Below are 20309 nucleotides of genomic sequence, written 5' to 3'. Positions count from 1 at the left end.
ATAGGGAAACACAAAAATTAACCCTGTTTTAACCGTTTAAGTAAACAGTATTAACAAAAAAAAACGTATTCTGAGAAAAAAGTTACCCCCTATATTGCACAGGGTGACCTTATATTCTCTGAGATCACCCTCGAGAAAATTTGTTCCACTTCTCACTTTCAAACCCCGAGTTGATTTAACACAATACAGCTGGCACATGGTTCACACCAAGCATACTGGCTAAAGTTTTTGACCCCACAAAATAACCCAAAGTTGCGACTTCCTAAGAGTGGGCTAATCTTTGGAGTCTGCATAAGCAAGTACAAGGGGTCATCCATTGGAAATCAGATACTTATCACAGGGCAAGATATGCACAATAAAATGAAAAAGTTCACTCCAAAGGGTAACTTATAGAAATGAAACAGTCACATTTTTGGACATGGTAAGAAGCCAGAGTTCCCAGTAGCGCTCAATACAGAAAGACTCATCAATTAATATTGTTTAGAAGCATTTTTATTCTTTATTTAATCGCAAGTCTGAAAAAGATATTTATTCACTGAATTTCAATATGGACAAAAAAAATCATACTGTATAACGCCTGTTGACTTTACAATCAATTATTTGGTAAAGTGTAAATGTCAAACATATGCTGCTAGCACTAGCTTTTGCTAAGACCTTGTAAGCTAAAAAGTAGCAGGTTGTCGCATTGTTGCTAATGACCACAAGTGAGTTTCTTCTGTTACCCAACAAACTTGTCATGGTTTTTGACCCAATATTTGGTTAAAACTACCTAAGTGCTTTCCCAGCAGGATAAATCCAGCTAAAGAAACAACCCAGCAGTTCTTGTTGTTGTGTAGTATTCTCAGATTTTGCCTCAGATCTCATCAAACTTCTATTTCTCACTCTGAACGTGTGAGTCATTCAAGACAGCAGCAGTCGTACAATCTGTGCTTTTTTTTGAACAGCCACAGAAGCGTTGAAGGTTGCAAGCGCACTGAAATTCAATACATCAACTTTGAATCTTATGGGATTTTCAAAGTGGAGTGAAACAAACAGTTGTTGTAACACTTTAAGACATTAATATTTCTGAAGCATGTTAAACATGAATGCCAAGTCTTTGTCATGTAAAATACAAGACACCATTTAATATACACAAATAAGAACTCGAAGTTAGTTTCTGGTATGAATAAGACGGAGATTTCTCAGTAAATATTAAAACATTCTACAAGGCAGCATCAAATTTGAAGACAAAATTTGGTCACTTTTCAGTTGCATTTAACATGAACGTCTATGTAATGCCAAACGGCGAGAATCAAATGTTTATTTAGGACCTTCAATGTAACTTATGCTGACCACAGTCTAAAAGGAAATTTCACCTCATGTATTGTTGAAATAAGTATTATTTCCTGCAAGAGTTGTGTATTCTTCCAGATGCTGAAAGTTTCATAGAAATAGTATTTAAAAGGATTATTAGAGCAATTAAACCATGTAAACCACTTAGTATGACTGACAAACTGACGCAAAAAAACATATATTTCCCTTTTTAATATAATAACATTACAAACATCACTTTAACAACAGGAAAAGTTTCTTCCTAATATAAATCCCATCAGAACAGTATATTGCACGTGTCATTTTGTTCCCCTAATATTCTGCATAGATCAATTTAATTGAGAACTGAAAGTGTTTTCTGAAAAAATAAACAATTTCAAAAGAGTTAATTGTTCTCTGTACAAAAAAATATTTTCTTATATAACGTCACAAAAAATATAAAACATCCATTAAACAGGTCACTAAAGGTTTAGGCTGGGGAATATTCCAAATACAACATTTTTTCCCCTCTCTCCCTAAAGGAGACACAGCCAGGTCCTTTTAGAAGAGGTAGAGAACACAAACACAACCTGGAGACAAGAACTGCATCCAAAGCCAAAATGCCTACTTATATAGCTGGATTTCATGTTCAAACGATGGTATTCAACATAAGGAACTCCCACATAGGTAAACATAGAGTGCTTCAAACCAAGATGCTTTTTAAGTCAGTTAGAATGTACCAAATGTTTAATCATTTTAAAACTGTATTAATAAAACTTGATCAACAGGTCAGCAATCAACAATGCATAAACATGGCTCCAAATATGGCAGTACCACCCTGAGGGCATTTTAGACTAAACTTTACATGAGGGGTCTGTACATCGTCTGTACATCGTACATGCTTTGGCATACTCTACCATCTCCCTGCACACAAAGAGACACAGTTGTAAGTCGTCTCAAGATCCACAAAGCACATGTGAACTGGACACTAAACTCCTAATGGGCCCACAGCCATGAACCATGACCAGAACGTAAGCCATGTCAAACAGTTGATCGGAGTATCCAGTAAACTTTCTCAGGGAGACTTAGAGGATGGATCCCTCTGAAATCAGGAAATACTTTCAGGTCCTCGTTCCAAAAAAAATACTATAACCACTCAGTTTGCCACAGCCACAAGTCCTTTTTGTACTATTAGAAGAGGCATCTCATTTACATAACATCTACACCAGGGGTCTCAAACTCCAGCCCTCGAGGGCCAATGTCCTGCAGTTTTTAGATGTGCCACAGGTACAAAACGCTGAAATGAAATGGCTTAATCACCTCCTCCTTGTGTAGATCAGTTCTCCAGCGTCTTGCTAATGACCTAATTACTCTATTCAGGTGTGGTGCAGCAGAGGCACATCTAAAAGTTGCAGGACAGCGGCCCTTGAGGACTGGAGTTTGACACCCCTGATGTACACCCTTCAGTTTATTGGTACAAATCTCCTAGACTCTATAGTACCCTGCTGCCAAAGAACCTTTTACATGCCAACCATTGCTGCCATTGTGTTAGTTTCCCCATGCCCCAGAGTTCTCACGCATATATTATGGCAGTGCTTTGCAGACAGACGGGGAATGATTACTTGGGCGCCAATTAAATAAAAACTAGTATACAGCAGGCATAAGGAATGTGTGAAATTATGGACTTTAACAGTGCAGTTGTTTGACTTTTATGCTGGCTTTTGTTGCTTACAAGAACAGATCAATGGATATTTTATCGCTAACAATGGATGTGAAAAATGTGTACAAACAGCAACGTACACCATTTTAAGCTGCTCCCAAATAATGTATGCCTTTGATTGAAAGCAACCAGACTTTTTTTTGTAAACTTTTCAATAAAATCTCCATCAGTTTCTCCTTCTTAGGGTTTTTCAAAAAGCTCGTGCTAATCTTAAGCACTAGCGCTATGCTAATAGATCCTTGGGAATCATCTTATTGGTGCTTAAATACTAGATTATTTTTCCTGTCTGTGACTAACTGTGTTATCTTTGGTATCTTAGATTGAACTAAGCTTGTAAATGGTTCTTTGTTAAGTTTCCTGTTGTATGAACAATACTGAATCAATGGAGACTTTGTGACCAAATATCATTACTCAGCGCTAAGTAACTTAAACAAATCAAATAAATCTCAAGAAATAAGAGATAGCTCAAAACTTTTCCACATTACTGCATATAGTTTAAAAATACATACATATCCACATAACCACATCAGTAGCACCATCTGTAAAACACATACTCATCGTAAACACAGGTAATCTTACACAACTACAGTACTGTTACACAAAAATGTATTTTTTCCACACTTGAGGGACAGAATACCAGAGTATAAATGGGAAAAACTTTCCAAAGGAAGTTTATGCAGTCTTTTACATAAAATAGCAGGGTATGGGTCTGTTTCGGCTGCAAAGAGCTTCGCATTTTCTGACACTGACAGAAGGTAGAAGGAGGGAGGACTCGTTAAAGCACACACCCACGTCTTTTGCGCCGCCTCTGGTCGTCAGACGAACATCTCTTTGTTGATCCACATGAGCGTGCGCGTGTCGTTGGGTTTGCATTCGTACTCGATGCTGTTAAAGCTGTTGCCCCACTGGCAGTGGTCCCTCTTGTTGTAGTTGTAGAATTTCACCTGCCACACGGTTTCAAATGACCCCGCCTCTGTGAACTGAAAGCACAAACACACGTACGAGACATGCGCACCTTAAGGTCTGAGCATCATCGAAACTCTTGCTGTGAAAACGGGATTATTAATAAAGGAAACACCTCATGAACATCCAATTTTAAAGTACATTTTGTGGAAAAGCCTTTAAAGGTGAAAGACAGGGGAACATATTGCTTGGACAGATGGCTGCAGCGTTATAAACATCTACAGAGCTTATGATACCACAGGATGAAGGTTCATTTGGATTGCTTTACCGTAACAAAAGGAAATCATTTCGAAACTGCATTTTTGTTTTATCCTATCATTTCTTTGTTCAATATAACAAATGTTTGATGGTGTGAAACACTATAGTCTAAACAAAAAAAAGCCCCAAAAACAACAAATTGTGTTTTCACAGCTCTGCATACTTTAAAAATGCTTATGTTCCATTTAATTTGAACGGATTGTTAGAGATTAAAATACTTGTTTAAATAAGTGTAAGGTTGAATCTTTCTAATTCTTTCAGTGTGATTATGTCACTGCAATGAAAGCTAATTTGAATTTTGAAGAGAATACAGACACAAATATTGGATCAGTTGTATCACTGACGATAGTGGAAAACGCCGAACGATCCACACACTGGGTTTATGTGTGTGCAGTACAGTACACCCATACCTGTATATTGATTTGAACTGGCTGCCTTTCTCCACTCTTTGTGTGTGCCACCCCCTCAGTGTCATACTGACCGGTGTAAACCACAGACTGGGGGTCTTTGGATTGTTGCTCCAAGGGAAAGGTCACTCCACCCACACTCATGGAGCTGCAGGCGGAAACACAGCAAAACATACTGATGACATATACAGCACCTTGCAAAAATATCCACTTTGTCACATTGCTGCCACGAGCATTTTTGTGACTAACCAACACAAAGTGGAACAATTAAACAACTCAAGCTCGGTCAAATTGGATAGAGAGCATCTTTGAGCAATCAACTTTTCATTTTTTTCACCCCAAAGATTCTCAATTCTATGTTTTGACTAGGCCGTTCTAAGACATAAATATCCTTTTATTTAAACCAGCCTGTGCCCACCTCCATCTCAAGAGCTGCTATCTTGTGGCTTTCAGATGCATATTACACTGCAAAAACACAAACTCTTACCAAGTACTTTTGGTCTAATTTGTAGTGGAAATATGTTAGGACATTTGAAATAAGACATAACTTAACTTTAAAGAAAAATACAGGAGCTTATTTTAGGTTGATAATTCCTTAGTATTGGTAATAAAGTACTAGTTCCACTGGCAGATCATTTCACTTATTAGGAGGGAAAAATGTTTTGATATAAGTGAAATAATCTGCCAGTGGATAGCACTTAAAAAAAAAATCAAACAATATTAAGCTCCTATGCTTTGCCAAAAAGTTGCTTGTAAGTTATCTTTGTCTTATTTCAAGTGTACTAAGATATTTGGATGAGAAACTATAGACCAAAACTACTTGGTAACATTTTGTGTTTTTGCAGTGCAGTTTTCACGATGCAACTGACTGAATTGGAAGAGAAAAGCTGAAGCGTCTTCAGTTATTAAAAAAAACAATAATTTCTCATTCATTGAACCATTTTGCTACAATGCGTGACATACAATCCCTACTAAATGTATTGTAGTTTCAAATAGCGTGAATACTTTCTCCGAGCAGCTGGAGATCAGATCTTTGACAGATTTTTTTTTTTTTTTTTTTGCTACCGCCCCACTAACAAATCAGAGTTGAGCTGCAGGCTCCCCCAGCTGTGCTCTGTGCCCCACATTCAGCCGAGCAGCTCTTCTGCATCAACCCATGTGTGACCTACATTCACATAATTCTTATTGAGGAGCGTGCTCCGGGACGTTTTACAGAATTACGGCCAAACATCCGTCTCTAATCCGTGTTTGGAGATGGCGGTGCAACTGAGCTGATTACATAAGCGGGAGTCCGAATCACTAGAGCCCGGTGACTCAACACCACGAAGGCCCGCATCCCAGAGTAATCCCTGGTGGATTTTGACGTGGAAGCAGGAGGTGTTTGTGCTGCGTTCACGTGCCGCAAGTAGAGTCAGCTTTAAACTTGCCTCGATGAACCTGTGGAGCCCTCGAGGCTAAAATGTTGGCTCAATCAAAAAATAATTTAAAAAAATGAAATTAAAATTAAATAATAGGAAAAAAAAAAACACACACACACACACCAAAAAAGAGCTGGTCAGTCTGTATCAACATGAAGCAAAGATAATAATAAAACAATGTATTTTTTTAAACTACCTTTTCTTTCCGCAAACTAATAAAAATGCACAATTTCCATTGTCCAATAGTAAACAGAAAATACTCAGAAAATACAGTCCATATGTTCGCAGCCTTTCTATGAGGAATTATCCAATGGAAAAAGTCACGAATCCGAGTTGAAAATATTTTAAAAGCATGTATTTTTTAAAAAGAAATTGCAGCAGCAACCTCACAGAAAATATTCAAATACTAAGCTCTAAATATTCGCTCTACAAAAAGGACATTAGAATTTGATACCTGTTGGTTTTGCCTCCCAGCCTCACCAGATTTCCCCCCTTTTCTCCCTCCCGACCAGATAAGGATAATCCACGTGAATACCTACGTGGCCTGGACCGCTCCCGGTTTCACCACCACTTCGATCTTGTACTTGGAGCCGGTCAGCAGCTTGATGGTCCGCGTCTGTCCGAACCGAGCTCCGTCCGTCTTGAAGAACACCGCGCTGTTGTTCGGAAGCATCTTCAGGGAAATCCCGATTTTGACGACCTGGGGAACGTCGGCCATGTTTCCATGCAGCCGGACACCTCGTTTGCGGGCGGTGATTTAGCGCAGGCGGAAAGAGTCAGGGCGCGCCTCAAGTGTCGCGATCAAGTTGGCGGAGGAGCGGACCGAGAAGCTCGTCGGGCGATGAAGCGCGGCGGCACATTTCCACCTCTCTCGCTCCCTGCGCGCGCGACGCCGCGTAATCCACTCCAGCCCACAGCACGAGCCTAATCCCAACCAGTGCTCTCCTTTGGAGAAAAATCAAAACGAGAAAAAAACAAACAAACAATCTCTCCCTCTCTCTCTCACAGCACACTGCCCCACTTTATGCTACGGCGCCCGCTCCTCTCACTTCTCGCGCGTGTCTTTGCTGGACAGCTGTCCTTGGTGCTGAATTTGTGCTCGCGGTGTTTCTAGAAACACTCATGGACGACACAATTAAAACGAACACATTGTAGCGGTAACAAATACAATTTATATTCATGTAAACATGGCTACAACAACAAAAATACGTGTTTTTTACTCGAAATTTCTTTTAGCTATCTGTAAAGCTGAATAGTCTATATGCTGATAGGCTGATAGCCAAAAGCTTATTTAATCACAGTGGTAAATTTAATCATCATCTAGGTTTCACAATCTAACTTAAAGAGTCCAAACACCTTTTTTTAACACGCACACCACATCTATCTATCTATCTATCTATCTATCTATCTATCTATCTATCTATCTATCTATCTATCTATCTATCTATCTATCTATCTATCTATCTATCTATCTATCTATCTATCTATCTATCTATCTATCTATCTATCTATCTATCTATCTATCTATCTATCTATCTATCTATCTATCTATCTATCTATGTTAGAGGCTGGAGTTTTTGTAGAGAGTTGTTTTGTCCACCAGGGGGAGCCACAAGGAGTTTTCTGGAGGAGGATGGTCACCGCACACCTGTGCGTTATCAGCCTCATCAACACCAGCATAAGAGGAGCGGGTGGCCAGTTCGCCGGCGTCGGAGTGTCTTACCTGTTTTGGTACCCTGAGCCCCTCTGAGCTTTGTTCTCTGAGAATTTATCCGTGTACTCTGCTAATCTGAGTTTTTTCCCTTCTGACCTCCCTGACCAGGATTCCTCCCGTGGAAACGTCCCTCGGTCGACTACGGTCCGACTACCTGCCTGCCCTCCGACGTGCCTCCCTTCGGCTATTCCCCGCCATCGGAACCCCTCTCCTGTGCGAGAACCCGGACTCCAGCCTCTCTACAACTTTCCTCCCTGGCGAATCCCCTTCATCTCTCCCAGTAAGCCCGCTCCATTCCACCTTCCCCATAATTCCTACAATCTACTTACCTGTCATCTCTCCAGTCCTCAGATCACTCACGCCCCGGATCCAGTGGGGGCCCGAACTTATTCACATTTCACTTCTGTTGATCTGTTCATTAATAAATTTTATTTATCTGATTCCTCCATCTCCTGATTGTGTTCTGCATGTGGGTCAAGCGATTAGCGTCCGACATGACTATCTATCTATCTATCTATCTATCTATCTATCTATCTCTATCGATATATATCTATCTATCGATAAATATCGATAGATATGTAGGTAGGTAGGTATTGAGACAAAATATAATAAAAATAACCAGAACTGCTAGTGGCTCTTTGTACCTTCTGCAATGGTTCTTATTAACTTTGGCTAAACATTAAGAAGAAGAAATTAAAACAATAAAAACAAGTTTTTAACTCTTTTTCTACATTTTCCTGCATCTAGAAACTAAGGTCCTTTGTGTCCTAAATTCCACAAAGGACACTAAAAGTACAAGAAGTAAGTTTTTATATCAGTTTTCATTGTCATTAGGTTGGAATCTATGTGTTTTTTCACAAATGAAAAAAAAAATCATCCTCTTTTATGTTTTTCCTTCATTTTCAATCTGAAATATAGGACTAAAACTCTGGTTCTGTCATGATGTCCGCGGTGTTGATTTAGGACCCAAATGCAGCGAGGCAGAGGCGTTGAGTAAATTGAGAATGTTTAATGAAAAAAATGAAGGGCAAAAAGACAGCAGGGTTGTACGGGGAAGAAACTGGGAAATAAACGGCAGGAACCAGCCGACGTGTTTAAATAATGGGAGAGTGAATGTGGGAAAAATGAACCTGGGCTGAATGGCTAAGTGACTGCAGGTGTGAGGGGAGAGAGAGACTAAGGACAAAGTTAACACTGAATAATAAACAAATCTCAAAACAACCCAGGAGCCTAACAGGTTACTTACAAACTCACAAGAAATTTACTAAAGTATTTGTCTAAAAGGTTGTTTTTTTGTTTTGTTTTTCTTCAAAAGGCCATATAATATTTGCGGCTCTGAACAAATTTTATTCGGCTGTCCTGAGAGCAAATTGGCTCTTTGTGTTGTATAGGTTGCAGACCCCTATTCTAGGTTCTGCTGGCTCGCTGTAATGCGACGACTTTACCACTAGAGGTCAGGCTTGTACCACAGCGAGAAAGGGTTTTTTAAATGAAAGAGACGGAGTGTAGATCAGTCGAATATTCATGCAAAAAGAAATGTGCAATAAATTTGAACCAATTTATCCAATCAGTTATTGGACCTACTATTGTAGAATGTAAAAAGAAATAAACTGCTATAACTACTACTACTACTAATAATAATCATCATCATCATTTGTTAACACCAATACTGGAGTCATCAATACATTTGCAGAGACTATGCTCTGAATACATCAGATTTCAGCTTTAAATAATAAAAAAAATGTTATTAGGTTGGAGAAGTCGTTCAACATTCAGTAGTTTAATGGCAGGTCAAAGTAGCCCCTGCACTCTTTTTGTTTGAAACTCTGTTATTGCCAAAGAGGCTTTCTGCAGAATGCTGCCATCTAGGATTACACGAAGCCTAGACTCACTTTTTACGCCACATTAACACCTAAAACATTTAAACCCAACTCAAGCAGTAATTGACAGCTTCATTGATATGTCTTTTTTTTTAACCTTCACATTTCAACCACAAATAGATAAACAATTTCCAGTTGCTTTTCAACCAAATGATGTAAAATTGCTTTTCTTTAGACCCTGAACATCGCTGGCATCATTTGACACTGCGGTCTCTTCAGATTCAAATAGACACTTTGCTCCCACCAGACGCATATTTAAATTTCATTGTTTTGTGTAGGAACACAATTGCAAAATTGTTCCTCTTATTCATGCCGTCACTGCCTGCACTCACTCTCAGTTGCTAAGATGATGCGAAATCTTGTTATTGAGGTAAATTAAATTTTCAGTCACTTGTCAAATGTGATCTGTCTGTCTAAGATTTTACACTAAATTTTCTGGTTTTATATAGTTTGTTTTATTAAGAAAACTTCCTTTTGGAGTCTTGATTGGGCTCCTATTCGCATGTCATCAAAGTCAACAAATTAATCAGATTTCTCTTCATCTTCATCCAGATGACTTTGCTTTTGGGGCTCGTGCTGCACCACACCTCAGTCTGTCAAAAGCGTGAAGACTACAGTCCAGGGGGAGAGTGAGGATGCGTTGGTAAAAGAATGAGTATGGGAGGGTGGAAGGGAAGAGGAAGGGGTCCTCCCTCCCGACAAATGTCTTCGGAGACCCACTCCTTCATAACCCGACTCTTTCCCAGCCTTGCGCAGATGGCCAAAGTATCCAAATCGGAGTCTGCGGGTGTTCAAATGAGCGTAGAGAGACAGGATGGGAGATCTTTAGTGAATTAACCCATAATTAACCTCTCAATCCGATTTACATTAATAGCTGAAGTTAGAATACCAAGAAACACACTTGGCTACATGTGAGTGCGAGCCGGTCTCTAAGCGCGCTCCACGCTCGCGCTGGTGATGCCATGCCGCGAAGTCACACCGGCGACGAAAGCGGCGGCACCGGGATCTGGCTGAAGACCTCCGCTGGGAACCGGACTCAGGAGCACCCGTTAAAAGATGTGGAATCTGGACGGAGGACGATGAACAACGCGGTCCGGGTCGGGGACGGGCTGCTGTCCCCCCCAGCAGCAGGTGCGGCAGCGGCGGCGGCGGAGAGGAACCAGGGCGCCCGGCTCAGTCTGCTGGGGAAGCCGCTGACCTACAGCTCGCAGAGCGGCCGCAGGAACGCGCGGTACCGGCGGCTCCAGAATTACCTCTACAACGTGCTGGAGCGACCGAGGGAGTGGGCTTTTGTCTACCACGCTTTTGTGTGAGTACAAACTTTAGCTACAAATGTTCAGGGGGGGGAAAAAAAAAAGTGCTACGTATTTTACTCTTGGTTTTAAAACTCGCGTCTTCTAACTTTCAAACGTCGAAAAACAGCTTAGAAAATACGTGTCTTTTCTTCTGCTGTGTACATGCTGCTTCATTTACCCCCCAACATCGACTTCATCACCTGTACATGAACAATTCAGGCACATTAGTAAACTAGAATATTGTCAAAAAGTTATTTTACTGATTAAATTAAATAAGTGAAAGCATTCATAAATTAAAATATTACATAAGTCCAATAAAGGTTAGTTTACACGGTCACAGACTTTATTGTTCTCCAGCAGACAGTCATCGACACCCTCCACAAGAATGGTAAGCCTCAAAGGGCATTACTAAAGAAGCTGGTTCATATAAAATAGTACCAAAGCATTTAATTTGAAAGTCTAGTGGAAGGAAAAAGTGCGCCAGAATCCCAGAGTCAGAAGAAAAAGAGTAGCGAGTTGCAGAATCCATGATGGTTCAAGGCTAATGTTGATGTTATGTTGAACTGCTCTTATGTTTTGAGAAAATACATACATTTTGAGTTTTCAGCCACCGCAAGCCATAACCATGAAAATTAATAAGCTAAAACATTGCTTAAAGATACAATATGAATATACATTTTTGTAACAAGAGCTTACTTTCTGATGGTATCCTGTTGTATAAAATATCCTTTGACATTACTGGTGGCTCATTCCATCATGCACAGCTGAGCTACAGTAAACAGAGCTCTACATATCTGAATCAGAGCTTGTTGGTCATGATAGCGTTTGTTGTGAATCAGGTCAATACAAATAGAGTGAAATTAAGTGACGCTGGAACATAAACTCTAGTGTGCTCGCTGCGGCTCGATATGATTAGGTCACAGCTTAACTTATCTTTGTACAACTTGGATGTTCTCCAAGAGATCTGGGAAATCAGTCAGACTACAAATGAGACGGATATCAACAGGCTAGTGCTTCAACTTAATTCAAAACAAAGTGGTTCTGGGAGGAAAGCCCTCAGATTGAAAACAGCCTCCCACTGACCACAACTTGTTTTCTTCTTCTTCTTTTTTTTTTCTTATGTGAAATACTCTGATTTCCTCTCTCCACTCTCACACAATCAATTTGCAGATCTTTCTGACCTCTCCCGGTTTTTGTCTGTCAGCAGCACTCTGACTGATCTGTTGCTTGATGTAACGGTTTCTGCGCGGCTTCGCACGAACCCGAAAACTTCCTTCCGAAGCAGGAAATGGAGCATTTAGCTGAGTAACAGGCCCACAGCATTACATATCCCTCACTGTACTTTGGAGTGGGTTTCTACATAACAGTCTCAAAGGGTTTAACACCGAGATGTAAGTCAGAAAACGTTTTATTTTTATTTTTTTTATCACTTATCACTCACAAACAACTTGTTGTCGTAAAGATTCGCCTCTTGTGGTAATCTCGTTGTCTTGGTGATCCCACGATCTTTGCGGCATTGAAGTTTAGATGAAAAGGTGGATTTGTTTTAGGGCTTTTTATAACTCTACACCAGTGGTGCCAATGAAAAAGGCTTCCACTGAGGTATTGTGTTCCCATCGTTGGACCGAGACGCCGCCTCCCTCCCTATTCCGAGCCCTTTCTTTTGGAAGAAGAGCTCTGTGAGAAGGAAGTGGAGCTGTCAGAGGAGATGCTGCGAAGCCGGATGCTGACATTTTATTTGCTCCTGCAGGACAGCCGAGGTCGCGGGGGTTAAGTCGTTACATCTGCTCCAAACCGCAGCCTCCCACACTGAGCGGTTCTGATCAGCTGTGCACACTTAACAAAGCAAACCATTTGTTTAAGTGGGATACAGGGGAGATTTATCTCTCACGCTTCAGGCAAGTTTGCAGGAAAAAGCGCGGGACAAGAAACTAGAGAATCCGAGCAGAAAAGAAATTAAATGATCTCAAAATTTCAAAGTTTACTCATAAAGCTGGATTGACTGAATGTTTAACATTTTTATCTAACAAAAGAAACGTTGTTTTGGCTCAGCTTTCTTGATCTGGATTGTTTGAAGATGGTTGACGGCTTTTGCACGTCATTCATTTTTAGTAATTAATTTGTTTGAGTGGCTTTGCTTTGATTTTTTTCAGTAATCTTGTGGAAGTGCTGTTTGTGTTTGTACACCTAGGCTTTGACATGTTTACATTTCTCCCTAGAAAGCAGTGAAAGCAGATAGGATACTGTAATTAGTTAAAAAAATGTATTTCAGTTCACTGAAAGCCAGTTATTTTATCTGAAAACTAAGGGGTGATAGAGAAGCTCAGTGCTGAATCATGTCTGTCTTACTCTGATATTGTGGAGGTCAGCTGATAGGAACAGAACATCAGTGCTCTTAATTTCCAGTCAGAGGTGAATATTATGTGAAAGATGCCGTGGATTTATGAAAATGAGAAATTATTAAATATATCAAACATTTTTTCTTACAGAATCTGTATCAATGTAGAGTCCAGGCCCAGGTTTGATTGCTCTATATTTATTACTGTAACATTCATTTTAACATTCAAAATGTTATTTTCCTTCTCCCAAATCTCAAACTGTACTTACTCAATCAAATTTAGATAATCACTTACCAAGTTTAGCATTATTGGCCAGCCTCAATGTATCTTTTCAATGTGACTACACTGTGGACGAAACCAGCGGGTCGCCACTCCCTATTGAAACACATCTGGGTGCAACTGACAAATGATTTTTTTTCTCCTTAGAGCACTTTTTGTTGCCCCACGATAGAATGACACCCTGAGCGGTGAGCTAACATAAAAAAATCACAGCATCAAAATAAAAGTTGGATATTAATTTGCCTACTTCAACTAAAAGTTTGTTTAATTGATTTTGTGGCAAAAGGCAACACAGCAACAGGATGAATGGGGACATTTGAACAGACATTCAATCTCAGGCTCCAGTATCAGTGAAAAAAAAAATTTGCTAGCTGCAAAGATACTACATGAGTCCACTGTTTTAATCTCTACATATTGCAAATGAAGTCTGAATCTCATAAACCCAGGATGTAACTAATCCTCTCTTAATTACCTGCATAAATGCGATGCATATGGCTTTGATAAAAAACCCCAGCACGCAAATGCATATGTAAAGCATAAAATGTCACCTCATTTCCAAACACACCGACAGATGTTTGGTAAAGCTGCACAGTTGCGAAAACTCGCGTGGCATCGACACATGCTTCTCACAAATACCTTCGCACATAAGTGATCAACAAAGCACAGAGCGCATGATTTATAAAAGGAAGGTTCCCTTTGATCGTTGCTGTTTGTTTTTGCGTCAGGATTCACACCGAGCATCAGAAAGGTGTTTTGTTTTTTCTTCTTAATGTGTTTGGGTGTACAGAGGAATCTACTATATGTATCTGCTGTATGAATTTTGATACAGACGAGCCGCTGCTGCTGCTTTCTCGCAGAATAATGCTCCTCCGGTTGACATTAAGTCTCTGTCTCCCAAATGAGATAGCGTGTGTTGGGCTAATCACATTTGCAGGAAATGGGTTCCAGCCACAGTCTGCATTTTGTGCTGAACTGACTTGTTGTTTTCTTTCAACAAACTTTTTGACTTTTTTTTTGTTTTGGTATGCAAGAATCACAGTACATCCATGTACTTATACGTGCCAGTGTGTAAAGTGTTGCTTTCCCCACGCGCACTGCGCTGACATGTCAACATTTTGGATTGTGTCTGCGTAACAGAAGCAGGTTTGGTATTTGTGGTGTGTGTTTGTAGGAAATTGATTGAGTTATCCATGGTATGAGTGTGTCAGCAAATGATCCCTAGGCTGTTCTGGTCTACTAACAGGGGGGGGGGGGGAAATCAACCAAGTGAATTGCCATTCTGTGAGTATCACCTTGCTAAAAGGATCAAGCTGAGCCCATTCACACTTCTATTTCTGCAAGATAAATTGCTTTCTGAATGGTGGACTGGGTGTAAAATTCATCTTCTTCTCCCCTCCCTCCCCATACTTCATATTTTCATGACCAACTACTACCAAGTTTAAATAACAAAACGTGTTTCGACAAACAGAAACTTCGTAGCTCATAGATTTTGTAGTTCATTATAAATTAAAATAAACTCAATAATTTATCGGTTTTTTTTTTTCTTTTCTCTCTCTCTTTCTACCAAAAACTGGATGACAAAAACCTTGAGTCTTGTGTTTTGGTCCCATCAAGCACTTTTATTTTTTGAAGGACATGTTTGTTTTGCAAAGACTTCAGAATTCATTTTATTTTATTTGTCGTTTTGTTTATTTATTTGGGATATTTAAAATGTCATCCAGACCCAGTGCTACACGTTGACTAGAATTTAAAGTTGATCAATCTATCAGAAACTTATTTTGCCATTACGACTAGAAAAGGGTCTTAAAAGAATATTATCATTTATCACAATAACTTATTCATATAAATTATTCACATAAATATATTCAAAACATAGCTGTGTATCATAGCGTTGCACGTGCTATGTATGAGCTATTACAATTTATATCACAGGTAGTTTAATCATCTCTAGGCAAATTTTATCTCCCTCTATTGCTACGTGATCATTTATTGTGTTTCTCTAAAGCAATGGAACCAACGTTATTAAATCTCCAACAAAAGGATTGTTGCCAAACTCTATTCCATCACTTGCTAAGCTACAGCTGCATTGATCCAAACAGGAGAGAAAAAAAAGGGATGTATGATTCGCTTAACATCAAAGGTCTCTCATAGAGGCTGCACTTTGTTTCCTGAGAACACAGCGACATTTAAGACACCTGAGCGCATGAAAGACTCTATGTTTAGGTTCAGTGTTAGTTCCAGGTAGCTGGCCAGCACCCAATGGAAAATGCTGGAAATTGCTAAGGACCTATTAGATCAGATGAGCAGAATGAGAGATTTGTGTGTGCGTGTCTGTGTTTGCGCATAAATACTGTCATGTTGTGTTCCGGTGTTTGCATGAATGGGCACAGAGCTGGCACTATTAAAGACAGCGTCTGTGTATGCAGGTGTGTGTGTGTGTGTGTGTGTGTTAAGTCCTTACTGGACAGTGTAACACAGGACAGATACTTGGGAGTGGTGTCACCTGCACCACTGGTGCACTGCCATGCCAGGCTTAGCAGAAGGATGAATGGAGAGGAACAAGGAGAAGAAAGAGGTGGAGGCAAATATTCCACATTTTCTAGGAAAGGAAACAGACTTCTGTCTGGGTGTTGATTTCCAGGCAACATCTGGTTGCGTATCTTGATTTGAATTAGATGGCAGACAGGTTTGAATTCAAGATATACAAACAGAACTGAAAGAACAAAGTGTAATCTAGACCACGACGGTACAAAAAGTGTTTCCTGATCAAAACTGCTTTCCTTCTCAGGAACAATGTTGAAGATGTAGAAGAACAGGGAGCCGCTTCTGTCAAGTTTCTGTCATCTCATTAGCTGCGTTTCCTTTACAAATGTTCGCAAAACGTTGTTGACAAAAGACTTTACTTAATAGGAGCCATGATTTAAAATTTAACAGACTTTGGCTCTTTATACTTTATGAAATATTTAATCCTATTTTATGATTGATCTGAATTTTGCCACGTTCTACGAAACAAATGATGCAATTAGTCCTGGGAAAAATGTAGAAAAACTGGTGGTTATATTATTTTTTTCTCAGTATGTCAGGTTAAGGTCACATGCAGACTCGTTGCCAGAAAAACACCAAACGGAACATTCTGTCTGTTGCAGATTTATGTTTTTGATTTTCAAGTCTGCGATCATTGGGAAGTGATCCCGAACACCCGCGGTGGTTGATTAGCTACCTTAAACACCTGCACTTCTGATTATCTGTCAGAAAATGTATGTGGGTCGCCTTATTTTTGAGTTAATTGAACCGAAATACTCTGAACTGCACAGCGATAGTACATGCTAAGGTGATAAAAGTTAAGCTTAGCATTACTAACCTACTCTTCACTTTCTTTATATATTTTTTAATTAAAGTTTTTTACCGACCTGTGAAATGTGATCCCTTTGGACTTTATCTTGTTACCGTAGTGTTGACAATCAATATCAAAAGTTTGCGTCCCCTTCTCAGATTCTTTGCTTGAGTGTGTCATTTCCCCGACCACCGATTTTCCTGACTCAATGCAAAGCAACAGCGCCTGTGGCGCACAGTAAGTCACGTGATGTCCAATCCACTAAATCAAAGGAATTTTAAAAAGCATTACCTGGCTGTTAATGCTTCGAATACAGCGTGCAGCTGCTGTCGAGTTACATATGCAGGCACATAAAGAACAAAAGGTGCAGGAAATGTTGGTGGGGACTGTCCCCCTCATGCCAGAGTTGGTGGGGACATGTCCACACCATTCCTTCAGGAAGTTACGCCTATGTGTTGTTGCATCTTATATATTGTGCAGCGTTTTGGACAGGTTGAAATGTGCAGGTAGCTGGATTTGGAGCTGATCCCTTCTCCTTGTGTCAGCGATGCTCACATTTCAGATGAGGAATTAAATAAGGTTCAGAGAAAACTATAAGAAAACGTTTTGGTTGGGTTCACCTTTCTGTCTCCATTGATCAAGGAAAATGCAGTTTAAACCAGCTGGACGTCGTCCTTCAAACATGCCACATTTTGAAACATTGTCAATCAGAAGGCCTGTTTACTTCAACGTCTGTCAGCCATTCGTTCAAGATCATTTTTGTGCTGTAGTGGTTTTGAAAAATACTCGGGCTTTTAGTTGTGTGTAATTGATCTAATTGGTGATTAAACTGTGCTAATCTGCCTTAATGCTGTTGCAGGCAAAGTCTGCTTTTAAAGTTACTCAGTGCAAAGCTCTCAGGAAGCACCTTTTTAAAGATCAATTACCTGACAGCACAGCTAAACTACAGGAGTTCTCTGCCACTGATTTCCCACCACTAAATTACTAATAATTGATGCTAAAAGTAATTTCTACCAGAAAGGAGAACGGTGTGTAGTTTCTTATTGAAACTCATGATTAATGGTCAAACCCCCACCCATATTGTTCAGTGAGTCATCAGAAAAGTAACATTTTGCCTCGTTTTCCTCAGCCGTTTTAGTCATTAGCATTTCAGTTTTTCTCATTTCGCTCTGATCTTCATGCAGTGAATCCGACGAAGCTTTGGTCCCTTCACGCCGGGCACATATGGTGGGTGTTATGTTATGGACTCACTCTGAGGTGTTGATGAAAAAAACCCCTGAACTAATCCAGGCTGAGTTCTGGTTGCGATGTTGGCTGAAATAGTCAAAAATCTACATTGATGAGGGTAAAATGGTGAAAAGGCAAAGGATTTGAAGGTGTTGCAGTAGCAAATGGATGCTGTTGTATTGAAACAGGTCAGAGAGGAAGTGTTTAGGCTCTAGTGGAGTGTATGTTTGTGACTATTGAGACTGAGAAAGTGAAATTGTTGTGTGCATGTTTTTTTTCCCTGTGTGTAGTTCTTCACACTTACAGCCAGTATATGTGTGTGTCCACACTGGCTTGTACTCATCTGGCAGTCCTCTAGCACATTATCGGAGGAGCAGCTTTGCTAAGCAGACTGCAGAACTGATGGATTGAAACAATTTCAGCTTGTTCGTGTCCCTGCCCACACTGAGTGCGCCATGAATGGTGCGCATCACACCAGTGTCCCCCGCCCCTCCGACAAATATTACCGTATCCGCTCGACCAATTTGATTAATTCTGCCTCCGGAAAACTCTTGCACAGAAGGGTTATTAGCACACGTAAATATTTAAACTGGTGTTGCTCATGCACATTCTTGATTGCCTCTTAAGATTTCTCAACAGACTTGAGGGGCATTGCTCATCGCAGCAAAGAAGTTGATGAAGTTGGTGCCATTAGGCTGTGGGTGTTTGTGTTTTTGAGAGTCTCTTTTGTATGAATTTGGATTCTTTAAAGTTGTCTATTGTTTTCATTTAGGGTGTTCCATAAAATGTCATTTCTTCTGCTTTGTTCTTTGCATATTTTGGTTTGGACTCCTTATTTAGTGTCAGCTTCCTTTGGCTGATGGGATCCTTTAGTGTCTGCCAATGTACTGTTTGAATTTGGGCCCACCAAGTCCACACACTATGATACTCGATGGGGATGTATCAGCATCTCACTCATCTCAAAGCTAACTCTGCTTTGCAAAAGTTTGCTATCAGATTTGGTGGAAATATTGTGCCCACAGTCCTTTTCAGGTTACCCCATTGATTTTCTACTCAACCTAGTTCAGACTGTGGTTATTCCAGTGCATTTTTGTAGTTTTGTTTTAGGTTTTTGTGGCAGTAGTAGCTTTTATTGGAGAGAAGGGGATGACATACAGCATCGGGAATCGAGCCGATGATTTTCTAGTACAAAGCATAATATTCAACGCTTGGGTTTACCATAAAGTAAGACAATTAAGTCCAGATATTGAGCACTGACCAATATTAAATGTATTATGCTGGAGAATATTTTCGTGTCCTTCTCCTGATCGATATCTTTGAACCACACAGAATGTGACATGCCAAATATATGCGTATAGCACATTTAAAAACACAAAATATTCATGAAACGCTGTGCAGTTTAGCCAAAAAAATCAAAAGAAATAAATACCAAACAAAAGAACAAGTAAAATACAATATAGGAGGTTTAAAAATTAAGGTTGGACAGGATGTGATTTATTATGATAAATTGCAAAAAACCTGGTCGACCCCATTAAAAGCCTCTGTACTGCCTTGTTTAACTGCATATTAATTAGTTTCAACCCTCAAAAATGCATTTGAAAAAAATGATCTAATCTTATAAGTTAAATTTCCATAACACTGCTTTATCCACAGACATGTAAATGGTTTTGATCTCCTTTGTCAGTGTAATGTAGAGCTCTTCATGGATTACATTTCTTCCTCCACATATAGGTAACCTTTTACTGCTCTCCCACCAAACACACTCTACTCTTTTATGAGTCACCCTCTGAATTCCTCACACACAAACCTGCACGCATGCACACACACATGCATATAAAAATTATGAGCTGCTAATAATGGTGCAGCACCACCTGGGTCGAGTGTTAATATTCCAGTAGTCTTCGCTGGAATTTAAACCTGCCATCTTTGTTCACACTGTGTAAGGGACCATATCTAAAACAGGCTCTACCAATCACATACTATGGATAATTTATCTGGGTTGTCACTCACACTTCTTCCTGGTGACACGGCGAGTCGGGAAGAGCAGCGACATCTCACCCACTCATCCCACGGCATATTCTAGAGAGTCATCTATGCGAACAGGGGATTGCTTCAATTGACATTTTTTTCTTTTATTGAAGGATCCTTGATGAAATCATTCATCGCGCCGGTCTAATTCCTGGAG

At 39.9% G+C, this 20309-nt stretch overlaps 2 protein-coding genes and 2 long non-coding RNA genes across 4 annotated transcripts in view; 2 read left to right on the top strand and 2 right to left on the bottom strand.

Annotated features, from left to right (window-relative positions):
• Nucleotides 1–476: 476 nt before the first annotated feature.
• LOC116713440 (uncharacterized) lies at nucleotides 477–20186 on the bottom strand. The gene is made up of 3 exons (XR_004337868.1): nucleotides 20176–20186; nucleotides 19884–19886; nucleotides 477–691 (listed from the first exon to the last, which is right to left on the bottom strand). It is a non-coding gene; the product is annotated as an uncharacterized LOC116713440 (long non-coding RNA).
• cnrip1b (cannabinoid receptor interacting protein 1b) lies at nucleotides 1495–7413 on the bottom strand. Its single transcript, XM_032553601.1, has 3 exons — nucleotides 6596–7413; nucleotides 4642–4786; nucleotides 1495–3990 (listed from the first exon to the last, which is right to left on the bottom strand). Exons 1-3 carry the CDS (start codon nucleotides 6772–6774, stop codon nucleotides 3826–3828), a joined length of 489 nt encoding a protein of 162 aa, XP_032409492.1. The 5' UTR covers nucleotides 6775–7413; the 3' UTR covers nucleotides 1495–3825.
• Nucleotides 7779–8210, top strand: LOC116713441 (uncharacterized). The gene is made up of 2 exons (XR_004337869.1): nucleotides 7779–8050; nucleotides 8115–8210. It is a non-coding gene; the product is annotated as an uncharacterized LOC116713441 (long non-coding RNA).
• Nucleotides 8800–20309, top strand: part of kcnq5a (potassium voltage-gated channel, KQT-like subfamily, member 5a) — a 119370-nt gene continuing 107860 nt past the window's right edge. The window contains exon 1 of the mRNA XM_032553600.1: nucleotides 8800–10959. Coding sequence (XP_032409491.1) covers nucleotides 10613–10959 — 347 coding nt within the window. The 5' untranslated portion in view covers nucleotides 8800–10612. The remainder of the gene's footprint in view (nucleotides 10960–20309) is intronic.

The sequence above is a fragment of the Xiphophorus hellerii genome, chromosome 22 (assembly GCF_003331165.1).
Source record: "Xiphophorus hellerii strain 12219 chromosome 22, Xiphophorus_hellerii-4.1, whole genome shotgun sequence".
Lineage (NCBI taxonomy): Eukaryota > Metazoa > Chordata > Actinopteri > Cyprinodontiformes > Poeciliidae > Xiphophorus > Xiphophorus hellerii.
The sequence above is the reverse complement of the archived record's forward strand: the minus strand, read 5'-3'. Positions and strand labels throughout refer to the sequence as shown.

Excerpts from the sequence above, each read along its gene's own strand:
- cnrip1b (XM_032553601.1), bottom strand. The coding sequence starts at position 6,774 with ATGGCCGACGTTCCCCAGGTCGTCAAAATCGGGATTTCCCTGAAGATG. Across the intron at positions 4,787-6,595 it reads CCGGGAGCGGTCCAGGCCAC|CTCCATGAGTGTGGGTGGAG; the intron begins GTAGGTATTCAC and ends TTCCGCCTGCAG. Across the intron at positions 3,991-4,641 it reads CAGTTCAAATCAATATACAG|TTCACAGAGGCGGGGTCATT; the intron begins GTATGGGTGTAC and ends TTGTGCTTTCAG.